Here is a 16,817-nt window from a genome sequence, read left to right as displayed (position 1 = left end):
TTAAATTTCTCAGCTCCAAGGATCCCTAAATTCCCATTTTTGTCCCTTACAACTAAGAGAATCAGACTAAAATAGTGACATTCCCTTGCACTGGCGCCTCATCTCCATTGCAGCATCACATTGGAAACTTAAAATATCATAAGCCTGGATGTCACAGATTAAACATAAAGAAGGCTATATCCATCTTTTAACCCAATATGAAGAAACACAAGGTTATGAAAGAGATGCATGGATTGGAATCACTCTGAGTATAAAATCACTGATCAGTTCCCTCCACAGCCTCCCTACAAGGGGTCGTCTGTGCTGTTAGCCATTGAGCTTTGCCTACAGAGTAAAAAATATCTCACACACACATGCTACTATTTTTTAAATGTTACATAAATCTACTGTAATTACCAAAACCTACTCATTCAAAAGCATTACTAAATTGATGGCAACTTTCGATCAATATGTTTTTCTTTTTCCTCTGAGAGTTACCAAACCCACAATTCTTCTCATTCCGAGGAGCTGGATAATTTTTTTTTGACATTAAAAATGATGGCTTGTTTTTGAACACTGTCAGTATCCTATAAACATACATTCGCAGAGCATTCCCTACTTGAACATTTAAGGCAATTTTTTTCTTTAAAAGGACCACAGAGTAGGTAGGTTATTTAGGCTTTGCAGGCCATATGATACCTGTCACAACTACTTAATTCTGTCATTGTTGTACAAAAGCAACTGTAGATAATATGTAAACAAATAGGCACGGCTGTGTTCCAATAAAACTTTATTTAAAAAACAAATAGAGGGCCAAATTTGGTCCATGGCCCATGGCTTGCTGATGCCTGGAGTAAAGGGTACAGAAAATAACAAGCAACAAGTCAGGAGCCAAGGCCAGCAAAACGTCAAACAGAATTTACACATCTCTAAAATGTCCTGGAAGTTGATGGAGGAAATAAAATTTGATTGACACACACCTTTTCACATACACCTCTACTAAATAAAACGAAAACACCTGTACTAGCAAATGAACGATAAACTGTGCCAGAATCATCGCATCATGAACAGAGGAAGAATTTTTTTCTTTTAATCTTAGTGATTTCCAGGGACACACATTGGGGAACAACACACACTGGTGCCTACAGGAGGGTGGAGGGTGGGAGGAGGGAGAGGATCAGGAAAAAAATAACTAATGGATACTAAGTTTAATACTTAGGTGATAAAATAATCAGTACAACAAACCCCCATGACACAAGTTTACCTACATAACAAACCTGCACAAGTACCCCTGAACTTAAAATAAAAGTTAATTTAAAAATTAAAATCTTAGTGATTTCAGCAGGAAAAATGAATACCAAACTGAGTCCGACAGATTACAAGTCAAATCCTAACTCTGCTCTTTTCAGCTGTGTTTCTCCTGGGGCAAGCAGCATAACTGAGCCCTGGTCCCATCAAGCACCATCATTAACCTATCAGCATTATGCTAACAATATTCATCATTGCCACTCTTTACTGAGCACTTACTATGTGCCAGTAAGCATTCCACAACTACCACCTCATGACCCCTCTTAACTTTATTCTCCTTAACAATGTTTTGTTTTGTTTTTTTGTGACGGAGTCTTGCTCTGTCACCCAGGCTGGAGTGCAGTGGCGTGATCTCGGCTCACTGCAACCTCTGCCTCCCAGGCTCAAGCAATTCTCCTGCCTCAGCCTCCTGAGTACCTGAGGCATGCACCACCATGCCCAGCTCATTTTTTGTATTTTCAGTAGAGACGGGGTTTCTCTATGTTCAGGCTGGTCTCGAACTCCTGGCCTAATGTGATCCTCCCAGCTCGGCCTCCCAAAGTGCTGGGATTACAGGCATAAGCCACTGTGCCCAGTCATTAATGATGTATAAATATCTCCATCTTACAGATGCAAAAATGCAGGCCGTTCTCCACTGGGGCTCTTGGGAAGATCAAACAAAAGGCAAAGGCCCAACTCACAGTTGAAGTTCTGTTGTTCTGTTTGCTAATTTCATCACTAAGAAACATTGATTTGTTCCCAATTCCAAGTACCGTAATGGGCACGTAGTAGACAATAAATATCTACTAAACGAACTCAATCTATCAGTCAATCTTGTGGCTCAGATTTCAGAATACACCCCACATCTCACTACTTCTCACCTCCTCTGCAGCAACCACTCGGTCCAAGCAGCCACTGTCACTTGCCTGGACTACTGCGTAGCCCCTCAGGGCTTCTGCTCCTGTGAGTCACAGCAGATCCTTCCTCAGCTCTACCCTGCCAACAGCTCCCATCTCACTCAGAGTAAAACTCAAAGTTCTAACCAAAGACTAGTCCCTCTCACTGCCCTGGCGTCCTCTCCTCCTGCTGTTCTCTCACTCGTTCAGCCCACAGAGTGAGGGAACAGCACTCACCGGCCTCCCTTCTGTCCCTCGACCCTGCCAAGCACATTCCCACCTCAGGGCCTTCACACCTGCTGTTCCCTCTGCTTGGAACACTCTTCCCAAGATAGCCACCTGGCCTCCTCCCTTAACCCTTTCGGTTTTTGTTCAGATGCCACCTTTCTGACTCTGCTGTATAAAACAGAGAACCCGGCCAGGCGCTGTGGTTCACGTCTGTAATACAGCACTTTGGGAGGCCGAGGTGGGTGGATTACCTGAGGTCAGGAGTTCGAGACCAGCCTGGGCAATACAGTGAAACCTCGTCTCTAACAAAACTACAAAACTTAGCCAGGCATGATGGTGAGCGCCTGTAATCCCAGCTACTTGGGAAGCTGAGGCAGGAGAATCACTTGAACCCGGGAAGCAGAGGGTACACTGAGCCAAGATCACTCCACTGCACTCCAGCCCAGGCAACAAGAGTAAAACTCCACCTCAAAAAAAAAAAAAAAAAAAAAAAACCCACAAACCCTCCTCCCCAGTGCTCCATCGCTGCTCCCCCCACTCCGTTTCTCCACAGCACTGACCACCAGGTAATCAACAGTGTGTTCATTTACTGTGTTCAGTATCCGTCTCTCTCCACCTTAATGCTAACCACAAAGACGGGGTTCTTTGCCTGTCTTCTTCCTGCTGATATCCCCAGCACCACGGACAGGGGCTGCCACAGTGCAGTGCACAATAAAAATGTCTTAGAACAGACAAAGGTAGGAAGGCAGGAAGGCTGCGAATTGGAGGGAGGTCTCCGGGAACAAGGTCGGCCAGAGTGAGAGTTCAGAGCCCATTTTACAGAAGGGGAAACTGAGTCTCAGGTCAAGAGGCAAGGCCAACACTGCCCAGAATTCCCAATTTCTTGAGAAAAACCAGAAACCTGTATAGTGATATTGACAGCTCCTAATTTTTAAATGCCGGCAACTAATAAGAGAAGTCTGCAGGCCAGATAGGGCCCAGAGGCAGCCAGCGGCCCTCCACCAGCCTGGAAAAGTTCTGATTCGCTGCTGCTTAGAGACAACTTTTCTAGCAAAAGAACGTTTTCCATCTACCCCATGCCTCCCCCTTCCCTCCGCTTGCCCAACCTGCAGACTTGCAGAAAATAGGTTCCCCTCCCACCCGGCCCTCCCACCTCTGCCATCTCTCTGCCCAGGTGCCCCCCAACCCCACTGACCTGGCCTCCTCTGCTCGCCAGGAACGCTAGCAGCCTGCAGCAGCAGATGGCAAGACTACAGAAAGGAAAAATACCAAGCCAAAGCTATAGATATGTCGGCAGAGTACACAACACGGAGAAGACCCAGCAAACAAAGAGCCACAGACTCCGGGGGCCAGGAGATGAGGCACTGCCAGCCCCCCTTCCAGAGTTCCAAAAACAAAGCCAGGACCCCTTGGAAGGCCCGGCGAGTCACCCCAGGAGTGCCGGCTGCAGCCACAGCAGTATTTTTATGTGTCCATTTGCTGCAATGTGCTGAGAGCCCCGGCGGGAGCCATTCAGGACACAAAGCAGACATTTGAGGCATGATTTACTGAGTCACCCCTCCTGGGCACAGCATCCCGGACTCGGAGGCGCAGCCACGATGAGTGAGGCCCCCCAACGGGTTAATTCAGACCAGGCTCGGAGCACCGAGCGACTCTATCACCCTCAGTAATAAAATACAGCAAATCAAATTGGACTCTATTGATTTTTTATGTAACTATTTTGGGGCCGAGCATAAGGAGAGGGTATTGATCAGTTAAGAGTCAGGGTGTCAGGGAAGGGAGACAGGAGCACCCTGGCTGCAGAACCAGGTGATCTGGCCAAGGGAAGGCATTGGAATTCAACTCCAAAGCACCCAGGCTTCTTTCTCTCCTGCCCCGGCAGAGAACGGGCATTGAGAGTCCATTCTGCCCTGAATGGGAAGATGGAAAGCCATGCAGCTGGTGGAGTAGGAAAGTGATGACCAGCTCCTCTGCTTTGTTTCTCTCCCCAGGGCACCTGACACTGAAGTTCGGATTTCTTTGTCCACTGCTTTACTGTTGTCTTGCTCTGCGAGAATCAGAGTGTGGGATTCGTCTCTTTTGTTCCCTGCTGTGTCCCAAGTGCTTAGCACCGATTTATACTTCTGTTCAATGAATGAATGAATGAGCTGGCTGCCACTTCTTGAGCACTTTCTATGTGCCAGACACTCTGCAAAGAACCTTGCAAGGATTCACATCCTTCTGCCCAGAACCCCCTTCTCTCAGTTGGCTCTCTCTGGTCATTAAGGTCTCAAATTAGAAAACTGTCACCTCCTCTAAGAAGTCGTCCTGGATTGCACAGTCACTCTTCATCGTATTGCCTTGCATTGACCATGAAAAACACAAATTAATGTCTGGGATTTTCCTGTGGGTGTATTTATGAGCTTCTTATCTGTCTCCTCATCACCACCCAACCTGCCCTAGAACACAAAGCCTGGAGATCACAGGTACCCAGGCCTGAGGGCAGGGAAACTGAGGCAAAACTCCAGGACAAGAAGGCACCATCGGCACAGAAGTCATGAGCTCCAGGGAGGAGACCCTACCCTGCCATTCATGGACTGACTTATGTTGAGTCAGTCCCTAGGTTCCTCTGAGCCTCAATGTCCCCATCTGAGGACACTTCCTACCCCCTAACTCAACAGTTGCCCAAGAATCCTATGAAATCCTGAAGTGAGGAACCACTTGGCAGACAGCTGATGGTTCATGATTCTTCTCTTTGCAGCTGTGATGGTTGCAGCACGTGTCCCCAGGCAGCCCTTCCTTTTTGCCTCCTTTCCTGTCCTGGGACTCGTGCCCTGTGCTACCAGCCTCACGCATCAGCACACCATTGTTGTTTACAAACCTCTTTCTTGCTGGAGCGCCCAGCCTTGTAATGTGAACAGCCAGGAATAATTTCAGCACCCATTTTACAGATGGGAAAACTGAGTCTCACAGAGGCCAAGGGGTTAAACCAGTATTCCAAGATCTCCCAATTTCTTGAGCAAAGCCAGAAACTGGATTGGGACACTGACACCTCCCAATTTGTAAATGCTGGTGACTAACAAGAGAAGTCTGCAGCCATCCACCCTCCAGGGGCCTTCCACATCTGCTGTTTCCACAAACGCCAAGCCCTCCTGCCGAAGCAGGCCAGGGCTCCCCAATGAGGAGGTGGACTTTAGAAGGGACAGGATTCAGCCAGGCATGGTGGCTCACACCTGTAATCCCAGCACTTTGAGAGACCAGGGCAAGAGAATGGCTTGACCCAGGAGTCTAAGGCTGCAGTGTGCTATGACTGCGCCAATGCACTCCAGCCTAGAAACAGAGCAAGACCTCACCTCTAAAATAAGTGGGGGTCAGGGGAGGGGCACAATTCTCCAAACTGTGTTTCTCGCAAAAGACCCAACTCTCCCCTTGACTCGAGACACATCCCTTAATCCCTTGGGTGCAAATCAGCCTCAAAATCCAATAAATTGCACCAAAACTTCAGTGCCCATGAACTGAATGTAGTAGCTAAGAGAACCAACTCTGGGACAGACACACGAGGGTTCACACTCGCACCCCATCACTTATTGGCTGTGTGACTTTGCAAACCTCACATTGCCTCTCTGGGCCTCAGTCTGCATATCTGTAAAATGGAACAAATAGAAATCCCTACCCCATTAGGGTTGTTGAAGAATCCGTGAAGTAAAATCTACGAAGGGCTAAGAACACACAGTGTGCCCTAGAGCAGGGTTAGTTATTGTGTCACTACTAATTCTGAGGCACATGATTCTTCTCTTTGCAGCTGTGATGGTTGCAGCACGTGTCCCCAGTCAGCCCTTCCTTTCTTGCCTCCTTTCCTGTCCTGGGACTCATGCCCTGTGCTAACAGCCTCACACATCAGCACACCATTGCTGTTTACAAACCTCTTTCTTGCTGAAGTCCCCAGCCTCATAATGAGAACAGACAGGGAGAATTTCAGCACCCATTTTACAGACGGGAAAACTGAGTCTCACAGCCAAGGGAATAAACCAGTATTCCAACGCATGAGACCAAAATTCGGCCTGCCAAAGTCTTGCCCTTCAACATAGCCATCTAATCGCTCAGGGGCACAGAATTCTAAAGGACTCCTAGTTACCTACAGAGTTGACTCTGATGTGTTTGATTTCTATGGCTCTAAGCCTTGGTTCACATTAACACATTTATTTGTTGCAAAGAAAGAGGGAGGAGAAAGGAAGTGAAAGCCGGCAAAGGCTAGCACATCGAAGGAGCTTAACAACCATCCACCACTTTGGAGTATAAGCCTGGCTTGTTCAGAGGCTGGGCCACACCATTCCGCACAAGGCTAGAGAGTGAAACTTGGTTGCGTGAGGTGCTGGGTAAGACACAGACCAGTGCCTGGGCTGGAATCCTAATCCTATGTGACCCCAGCCAAGTTACTTAGCATCTCTGGACCTCCAGATCCTCCCTTGTAAACTAGGAATAATGAGTGTCTACTTGCCAGAGAGGTGAGCATCCCATCGAGTTCATGCAGGGAAAGGCCTGGATGGTGCCTGTAGCACAGGAAGAAGCACCTGCCCTGCTTTCATCACTACCCCTTCCCCACCACCATCACCATCAACACCCCTTCCCCATCCCCATCACCATCACTACCCCTTCCCCATCGCCACCCCTTCACCATCCCCACCCCTTCCCCATCCCCATCACCATCCCCACCCCTTCCCCATCCCCATCACCATCACTACCCCTTCCCCATCCCCATTGCCACCCCTTCCCCATCCCCACCCCCCCTCCCCATCCCCATCACCACCCCTTCCCCATCCCCACCCCTTCCCCATCCCCATCGCCACCCCTTCACCATCCCCACCCCTTCCCCATCGCTACGCTACCCTTCACCATCCCCACCCCTTCCCCATCCCCATCACCACCCCTTCCCCCCATCCCTATCCCCACCCCTTCCCCATCCTTATCCCCACCCCTTCCCCATCCCCAGCCCTTCCCCACCACCATCACCACCCCCCCCCCCCACACCACCCCCCTTCCCCATCACCATCCTTTCCCCATCACTATCACTTCCCCATCACTATCACTTCCCCATCACCACCCCATCCCCATCACCACCCCTTCCCCATCCCCACCCCTTCCCCATCCCCACCCCTTCCCCATCCCCATCGCCACCCCTTCCCCATCCCTATCCCCACCCCTTCCCCATCCCCAGCCCTTCCCCATCACCATCACCACCCCCCTCCCCACCACCACCCCTTCCCCATCACCATCCTTTCCCCATCACCATCTCTTCCCCATCACCATCCCTTCCCCATCACCATCCCTTCCCCATCACCATCACTTCCCCATCACCATCACCACCCCTTCCCCATCACCATCCCCACCCCTTCCCCATCACCATCACCACCCCCTCCCCATCACCATCACCATCACCACCCCTTCCCCATCACCATCCCCACCCCTTCCCTATCCTCACCCCTTCCCCATCCCCATCACCATCCCTTCCCCATCCCCATCACCATCCCTTCCCCATCACCATCACCACCCCTTCCCCATCACCATCAACATCACCATCACCATCACCATCACATCCCTTCCCCAACACCATCCTTCCCCTTCCCCTTACCACTCCTTCCCCTTCCCCATCACCACCCCTTCCCCTTCCCCATCACCACCCCTTCCCCTTCACATCACCACCCCTTTCCCATCACCATCACCACTAAGACTTGCTCTCTAACTTTTGAATTTGACACTGGCTGTCTTGGCCAGGCCAAGCAGCTGTCATTCTCATAACCTTGGGATCCTTGAATGGAGTCATAGTTCCCTAAAGGACTGTATAGTAGAACTCCTCTACCAGAAGAGTTCCCAGGTACAGGGTTAGAAAGTCATAGGTGAGGAGTTAAGGAGTGGGAAGCCCATGCCTCCAATTTACTGTGTGACCCTGAAGGGGCAGTCCCCATGCCCAAGTCTCCTTCCCATCTGCCAGGGGGCTGCTGAAGGAGAGGCTCTGAGGCGCCTTCTTGCTCTAGAAGTCAACGCGCCTACTCTGCTGAAGAGTTGGCGACGCCCCCATCACCCACGGTACCAGGGTGCCTCCATCTCGCCACAGTGATGGGCGGCAATGCATTGCTGAATCCCATGGCTTCAGGCGAAATGGACCCCCTCCATCCCCATTCAAACTGAGACCCAGGAGAGAAGAAAGGAGCCACCCAGCCGCATAGAGCTGGGAGACGCATCTGGGAACAAGGCCCCTGAAAGGGCTTTGCTGGCCCGGAGACCACCCCCACCCCAGACTCCCAGCCAACAAATGAGGAGTTTCTTTTGCTCCCTTGGATCAAGGCAACCACCGTGCTCATTGTTGGCTCTGAGTGCAGTAGCTCATGCAGAAGCCCCACGCCTCCCCAGCTCCCGGCATCCGGTGGGAGGAGGGGGGATGAAATGATTTACTCTGGGAACCTCCACCGTGCAGCCATTAAATCACTGGGGAAGGCGACGACATTTGCATACCACTCCCCACCACTTCCCAACGCCACCTCTCTGAAGGGCAGCACCACACACAGGCACCCCCACCCCCATCATTATTGTAATGAGAAAGAAATATACCACATGCCACACCAAGGTGCCAGGCAGGAGGAAGACAGCCTCTGCCCTGAAAGCCAAAGCTCCCCACTGCTACTCACACGGCCCCTCTGTCGTGGGGTAGGTGGGGGGTGCTCCACCCACCCTGATTTCATAGACCCTAGACCCCCGTGCATAATGAGTCAAGGAAGCAAGGTTCGTTCATTTTCCCCAGCGGGGACTGTAACTGCGCCGCTAATTTGCAAAGCCAAGGCATGTACAAAAGTGGTTCGAATAATAGGGGCCCCCTAGTCGCTAAGCCGGGGGATTTGTGCTGACTCTTACCAAGTACCGTTCCATATGTTTAAGCACTTGCAAGGCTGAAAGAAGTACACCCACCATACTCTTTACCATGGCAGCTACCCACGCAGGAAGGGGGGTGGGGGACAAAGAAGCCAGTCCCCGCGTGTGTGTGATGGGAGACAGCGTGCACATCTTTGCCTCTGAACTCTTCCAGCCCCTCTTCCAGAGCCTCAGCCACAGGGGGTAGGTAAACCATGGCAGAAATCATCCAGAAAATCCAACCCGCTCTAAAGGAAGCTCTGGTTAATTCCTCTGAACCTCTCAAAACCAAGTGTAGGCAGCAAAGTATCTTTCAGGAATTTTTTTTTTTTTTTTGCCATCCCTCCTAACTAGTGCTAAATATAGAGTAATCAAACTGTCGTCTCTTTACGTCCCTGGTGGGGACCAGTGAAAGACTTGCATGTGCTTCCAGGGACGGGGCGATGGCACTGGGGGTTCTGCCCAGGCGGCATTTGTTGGAACTGAAGGAGCTGCCCTGCTGAGACTCTCCCAAAGAGCAGCAGGGGAGCAGGCAGAGCAGGGGAGCAGGCAGAGGAGGGGAGCCGGCAAAGAGCAGGGGAGCAGGCAGAGCAGGGGAGCAGGCAGAGGAGGGGAGCCGGCGCAGAGCAGGGGAGCCGGCAAAGAGCAGGGGAGCAGGCGAAGACCCGGCCAGCAGCAGGTTTCAATGGGAGCTCACCTTCCCTCCCAAGATGGGGCCTTCCAGAGCCAGGCACGGGCTCTTCTGTCGCTGGGGGAGAGGGCGGGGGGTGGGTGGTAGGGGGACCTTCCTGTTCTCTTACAAAGCATTAGGCAGGCAGCTTCTCTGAGAGACTTCTCATATTCACTTATAAGCACATCCAGGAAAATGCTGACCCCCGTGGAAAAACAAAATAGAGACAAAACTGCAATTTTCAAGCCCGAGGGACTGTGCACTTTTGCAAACAGGTCCCAGGGCTTCAGCTAAGAGAAAACAGCCTCGGCCCCAGCAGCAGCCCCTCTCGTGTACCACAGAGGAATGCCGAAAGCAAAGCAGCTATCATAGCTGCTCCTTAGCCAAGCAGGCAAGATTCATCCACGTTAAGCCTGATGCCACTCTCTAGGCTGAACCAAAGCCGAACACTGACGGAGATCTCCAATAGAAGGTTTTCTCCAAGTCGAAGGTGTTGGTAAATATTTTGGGTCACTTAAGGGCATCTCAAAGGAAGCCGACACTGACTTTCTCCATGCAAATAAAACACATCGAACATCGAGTTGACATGCAAGGTTTGCTCCTAACTGCAACCTTACCAAGACGGTGAAAGCCGAAAAGTTAAAGTTGTATTTTTCTACTGCATTCTGCCTGTCTGTGCGATTTGTTTGTTACGGAAATGAGGAGAGATTTTTCTAAAGCAAAAGCTACCTGTTCCCAAGTCATGGGTCTTGCTTTTAAAAGGTTTAGGGAACTGAGATTTCAAAAGCACATGAAGGCTGCTCGTGACTGTTCCCGGGGTTCATCTGAGCCTTTAGGATTTTCTCCACTGCTTGCATGGGGTGGGGGGAGGGGAGGAATTGTCATTTTAGGATACGCTTTCTATAGAACCAACATGTAGCCACACCAAGGTGGATAGAAAGCTTTCCAAACTCCAGCGGAGACAGACAATACCTGACTATTTTGCTTTCCCCACTCACTAGGATTGGACGACGACTGAGCTGGTTCAGCAGGGAGTCCAGCTCCCCGGTGCCCAGGCAATGGCTCTGGACAACACCGCGTTCCAGGCTGCCCGGCGCGTCCTGGGCTGCTTGGCCGCCGCTACCCTCTCCCGCCCGCCTTGGGGTCAGGGCGCTGGCGTAGCCCGCGTTTGCAGAAGGCGAGCAGCAGGCTGCTCTTTGGTCAAGGGGAGGCCATTTGGCGAGGGTGGGTAGCTTGGGGAGGGCGGTGTGAAAGCAGGGGAGGGCCGCGGAGCGTGGGGAGGGGCTGCGGACAAGCCAGACAGCGCCGGCCGACACATCTCCGGGGCCCGCAGGTGTCCCGGGAACGCACCACTGTGCGACCGCAGACAGCAAGGCACTGGAGAAGGGCTGCGTAGACGCCCCAGCCCAGCAAAACCCCCGGAGGAAATGGGACCCTGGGGGCACGTTGGCTCAGGCAGGGCGGGGAGGGGCTCGATTCCTGGAGGCGCGCCCCCACCCGCCTCGAGAGGCTTAGTGTCCCCGTCTGTGGCCCTCGTGCGTCCCGAAAGCATCCGCAAGGAAGCTAGGGGTTTGGGGGAGAAGGCAAGCGGGCTCTCCCCAGGCGCTGGGCAAAGGGGAATGGGCCGGGGGCTCCTGGGTTCCCAGGGTCTCCCCAGGTCTGTTCAAGTCCGGGAGATGCGCGCTGCCAGGGACTTGAGAAGGAAGCAGCCGCCCGTTCAGCCAACTTTGTGCGCGGCGGCCAGGGTCGGGGATGGGGTCCGGGGACGCGTTACCTGGGCACCGGAGCGCAGTCAGCGCCAGCAGGAGCCCGAGCGGCGGCGCCCGGCCCGGGGGCGGCATGGTCCTCGGCGCGCGGTGGGCGCGGCGCGGGGCTGCTCCTCTCGCGCGCCCGGCCCGGCCCGCGGCTCCCGGAGCAGCCCCCGGCGGCTACGCCCGGGCGCCGGGCATGGCTCGCTCCCAGCGCGCCGCTCCTCCCCAGACGCAGGCGCCGGCGCTGGCGGCGCTTCCTCAGCTGCGCCTCTGCGCGCTCTCCTGGGCTCGGCCGTGCGTTGGCTGGGGAGCTGGGGCCGCGGAGCCTCAGCGCCCCGCGCCCTGGCCGGCTGCCCCGCACTTGGCCCGAGTTACGCGGCCCCCGCCGCCGCCGCCGCGGCTCCTGCGCCCCAGCGCCCGTCCCATCCCGGTCGCGCCGCCGCCGCCGCCGCCGCCGCCGCCGCCTCTGCCAGCGCCAGCTGCCGGCCGCCCCTCAAGCCAGCGAGAGAGTGAGCGAGCGAGCGCCAGGAGGAGGAGGAGGAGGAGGAGGGGGAGGAGGAGGGGAGCGGAGGGCGGGGCCGCGGCCGGGGGAGGGGCCGCCCGGGAGCCGGGCACAGGCAGCAGCCCGGCCAGTAGGCGGCGGGACGCGCCACTACTAGGCGGCCCGGGGGAGGGCGCCCGGTCGAACCCGCCGGGGGTCGCGAGCGCTGGCGGGGACAGGGGCTGCGGGAGGGGTGCGGAGTGCAGAGAGGGGATGCCCAGCTAGATCCGGCGTCTTGGGGCGCAGCGGTAGGAGTTGCCAAGGTCGAGGGGTGAGGAAGCCAGCGGAGGGTCCCCGGGATGGGGCAGCGACCTCTGGAAAGGTGGTGTCTGCTGGGGCCGGAGACTGCGAGGCTGAGCGTGGGCAGGACGTCCCGGGTTAAATGTGGCACAGTCAGGGAGTGTCTGTGGGAGAGGGGAGAGGAGAGGCGGGAGGGCCTCCGGGAGGCCGGGGCTGTGTGCGAAGTCTCTGCAAGGCACCGGGATGGGGGCTGGGGGCGCGCAGGCTGGGTGCGGTCACCTGAAACACAGCGAAGGCGGCTTGGGGATGTCCACCCGTGTGAGGCAGGGTCCCTTATTCACCCGGGCTAGAGGATGCGCCTTCCCATTTCGCGCAGGTCCTAGGAGCACGCGGAGGCAGCCAGGAGTTCTCCTGGAAAGGTCAGATTCCCTGGTGGTCCCGGGAATGAGTTCCCAGCGCAGGGGCAGGCAGTGATGGCGCGGAGGTGTTGCGCAGGGCCGGGCTACTGGGTGGTCGGATTCTTCCATCCAGGGGCAGGGACGCAGCCAGAGTGCGGAGGGAGGTCACAGGTCACACGGAGCCCCAGTATCTATTATCCCAGGAACAACTGATCCTCCTGGGCGCCCCGACCCCAACCAGGGCAAAGCCACGGGGGCTAAGCCGAATGAATGAGTCATGCTGGGAGCATGTGGGGACGCCTCCAGCAGCGCTCAGATGCCTTGAAATCTTCCCCATCACGCTGGGAGGACAGGGGACATGGGGGGTTGTCCACCTTGGGAGGGTGGCTTGGAGTCCTGGCTCCACTTCAGCCCCCATCACACCGGCCACTTGCTCTGCCATCTCAGTTTTCCATGAAAAAGTGGGTCAAACTCTTTGAAAATGGTCAATAAGGCAGCGTGGGGTGATGAAAAGATAGATTTGGGGAGACTCTGGAGTCACAGAGTCTTGGCTGAGAATCCCAGTTCTGCCACTCCTTAGCTGTCCAAGCTGGGGCGAGTCCCTTATTCCTCCCTGAGCCTCAGTTTTCTCATCTGAGAAACGGAAGTCTTTGCACATCACCTGGTGCCCCCAATAACATATATAAAGCCCCTGACCCAGGAAGTCGGAACTCATTTAAAGGAGTCACTGTCAACATTATCATTCTCATCATCGTGGCCATTATTATGATAGATCTGATTTTCCTCTGCGGGCCCAGAGCTCACATCAGAAGAACAATCGTCCCCACTCCCGGCTGCCAAGAGGGGATGGGGGACAGGGCACCTGCTTGATTAGTACAGACAAGCTCATTAGCAGAGGCAGCACTCAGTTCTTCCCAGATAAAAGAAGGAAGAAAGCCAGGGGCACGTGGTGAGTCTCCAGCCCAGGTTAATTAGGGGATGTAAAGGGATTTTCCCATGGCTGTTAATCGCCTTCCTTTGCAGGGGGCTCATGCCCAGGCCAAGCCCCCTTTGGGCTCCCTGGCAAGGCCTGCAATGTGTGGAGAGCCACACAACAGGCTGCATGACGGGATTGGGGGTCTCCTCAGGCCTGGGGTGGCCTTGCAAGGGAACCATCTGTCCCCTTTCTGTGACCTTTTCCCCAGATAAGAGGATGATCCTGGAGACATGGTCAGGACTCCCTTGGGGTCCTCTGTCCCCAGCTGCCCCCAACGCCTCTTTCCCATTCACTCGTTGATAACATTTGCAGAGCTGAGCCCCTACTGTGTGCCGGCCTCTGCAGGGGATGGTGAAGCAGAAATGAATGGACGACAGCAGGAGAGAGCCACAGCAGGAGTGGCCACGGGGTGCTGGTGCCAAGGTGAACCATGTGTTTGACCAGGAAGCAGGTCAGTGAGGGCTGGGAGACTGTGGCCAAAGATAAAAAGTCATTTTCTGGCAGGGGTAAGGGGTCATTCTGTGACTTAGTGGCAGTGCTTGGAGGGGGTTGTGAATCAGTCCAGCAAGTCCCCAAGCCAGTGGTCACACAGTCCCAGGTGTGATGGCAGATGACAGTTGCCTTCCCCTCACCCCCATACTCAGGACTACCTGGTCATACTCCAAGAAAGGACCTTTTAGTGGGGAAGGGCACTTCCCCACTAAAATATGCCGATGATGGTTGAGCCAGACACTGAAAAGAGGAATCTGTTTTTGAGGGTGGCTTTTCTGTGCCCCAGCTGTGTGACTTTGGACAAGCCCCTAATCCTCCCTGAGCTCATTTGTGGGGTAGGAATGAGAATTCCAGCCTGGCTCAGCCTGTCTTGTGGTTGGATGAGGATTTCTGCATATTAACCAGGCCCCTGAGCCTGTATCTCTAAAGGACGTATTTCTGGAGGAAATAAGCAGGGAAAAAAACAAGCCTCCCTGGATTCTGAAGGGCTGCGGGGGAATCTGAGAGGCTGGCGGCAGCAACGAGGAGACCCCAGGGCTGAGCGGAATTCTCCTCTCACTCCTACCCAGACTCTCGCCCCCAGCCTGCTGGCCTCATAGCCTGGGCAGGACCGTAAGAATCACACAGCCTACAATCTCCTCCAAGGTATTGATGGGATACTGAGTCCAGGAATTGTCCTTCCCCTGGATCTGTAAGTGTAGGGAGGCCGACTCGACTAAGAGCCAGCCTCGAGCCCCAGCACAGCCGTGCAAGGCTTCCTCAGGCCCCACCATCCCCTGCACGGCAAGAGACTGCCTCCAGCACGGATTGCTCCCGGTCAGTCCCTGCACCCCAGCTCTGCTGCAGCTCAGCCCACGCGCCCGCCGGGCTACCGGCGAAGAGCAACATTGCCATCTCGTGGCTGAAAGTGGAACTGCAAGTCTGGAGGGCGCTGCAGAAGGAAGACAAGAGGTGAGGGTTGGGGTGAGGGTTGGGGTGCGGGTCGGGGTGAGATGGAGGCGAATAGGCAGAGAGGTTTCCCCACCTCAGCCAACTGGCAGCGGCAATAACAGACCCCTTTGCCTTTGAACGCCAACATGCAGGCAGCTGCTGCCGGGGTGACCACCCATTGAAATTCTTTGCAAAGCCTGGGACTGTTTGTTGCCCAGTGCACACATTGATGTTTCTGGCATGTTCAGAGAACACAGAATTGACTTAGATTGCATTTGCACCACAGGTCAGTGGTAGGGGAAAGGGGCCTCTCAAAATAGAAGCCAAGCTCACTTACAAAGGTAATCAAGGATTTCCTAGGAATAAAGAATTTCAAGAAATCAGTCACTTGCACACCTGGACATATGGACCCATGATGGAAGGAAGGGGCCTCTTTATGGCAACTTGCAGTCATCCATCTCACTCTCTGTCCCCTTCCCTGCTTTATTCTTCTTTGTAACAGTGGTTACCACCCAGCATCATACGTACAGAGAGCGGCCCAATCAGTCTTGGTTATATTAATGTATGAATGAAAGGAGCTCAGGGCTGGACAGTACGGTAAGCGCTGAGCCCTGCGAGGTGAGGGAAGCCCCACTGAGCCCATGAACACTCAGACCAGAAAGGACTTGAGTTCCCTTCCAGGTACACCCCCAACTGGAAGGAGGCCACAGGGGGAAAATGGCTTCCTGGTGTGTTTGAGCAGAAAGCACCTTGAACAGCTCTGACCCCTGGCTTCCCAGTATAAAATGATTCCTGGACCGGCAGGGGCTGGGAAGGGTGTGAGGGGGCAGCCAGGGGTGAAGGCACCATTGGGATGGGATTTTGGAGCAAGTGTAAAGTATGCTAGGGCAGAACAAGACTAATAACAAATAATAATTATAATAATAATGATGCAGCACTGAATAGGTACCAGACACTGCTCGAAGCAGTTTGCACGTGTGTTGATTTTAATGGTGGTAAAATGCATGCAACATGAAATTTACCATTTTAATCACTTTAGAGTGTACAATTCAGTGGCACTTAGTACATTCACAGTGCTATGCAACCATCACCACTCTCCAGTTCCAGAACTTTTTCATCACCCAACCAGAAACCTGGTACCCAGTCACTCCCCATTCTCCCCTCCCTTCTACCCTTGGCACCCACCAGACTACTTTCTGTCGCTATGAATTGGACTGCTCCACTAACTAATTTCAGTGGGATCATACAGTATGTGATCTTTTGTGTCTGGCTTCTTTCACTTAGCATTGTGTCTTCAAGGTTCATCCACGTTGTACCGTGTCAAAGCTTCACTCCTTTTCATGGCTAAAATTCCATTGCGTGGATGGAACACATTTGTTTATCCATTCATCTGTTGATGAACATTTGGGTTGTTCTCTACCTTGGAAACACTATTATGAATAGTGCTGCTGTAAACAGTGCTGTATAATTTTCTGTTAGAATACCTGTTTTCAATTCTTTTGGGCTTGCGTGTTTTGATTCATTTAATCCCATAACCATTTTATTGG

General features: G+C 53.7%; 1 protein-coding gene across 1 annotated transcript in view; it reads right to left on the bottom strand.

The window, feature by feature from the left end:
• The window catches only part of TMEM132B (transmembrane protein 132B), a 1,306,862-nt gene that overhangs the window by 459,344 nt on the left and 830,701 nt on the right, over nt 1-16,817 (bottom strand). Inside the window, exon 2 of the mRNA XM_050747883.1 lies at nt 11,717-11,844. Coding sequence (XP_050603840.1) covers nt 11,717-11,783 — 67 coding nt within the window. The 5' untranslated portion in view covers nt 11,784-11,844. The remainder of the gene's footprint in view (nt 1-11,716; nt 11,845-16,817) is intronic.

The sequence above is a fragment of the Macaca thibetana genome, chromosome 11 (assembly GCF_024542745.1).
Source record: "Macaca thibetana thibetana isolate TM-01 chromosome 11, ASM2454274v1, whole genome shotgun sequence".
Classification (NCBI taxonomy): Eukaryota; Metazoa; Chordata; class Mammalia; order Primates; family Cercopithecidae; genus Macaca; species Macaca thibetana.
This window is presented reverse-complemented; position numbering and strand designations above follow the sequence as displayed.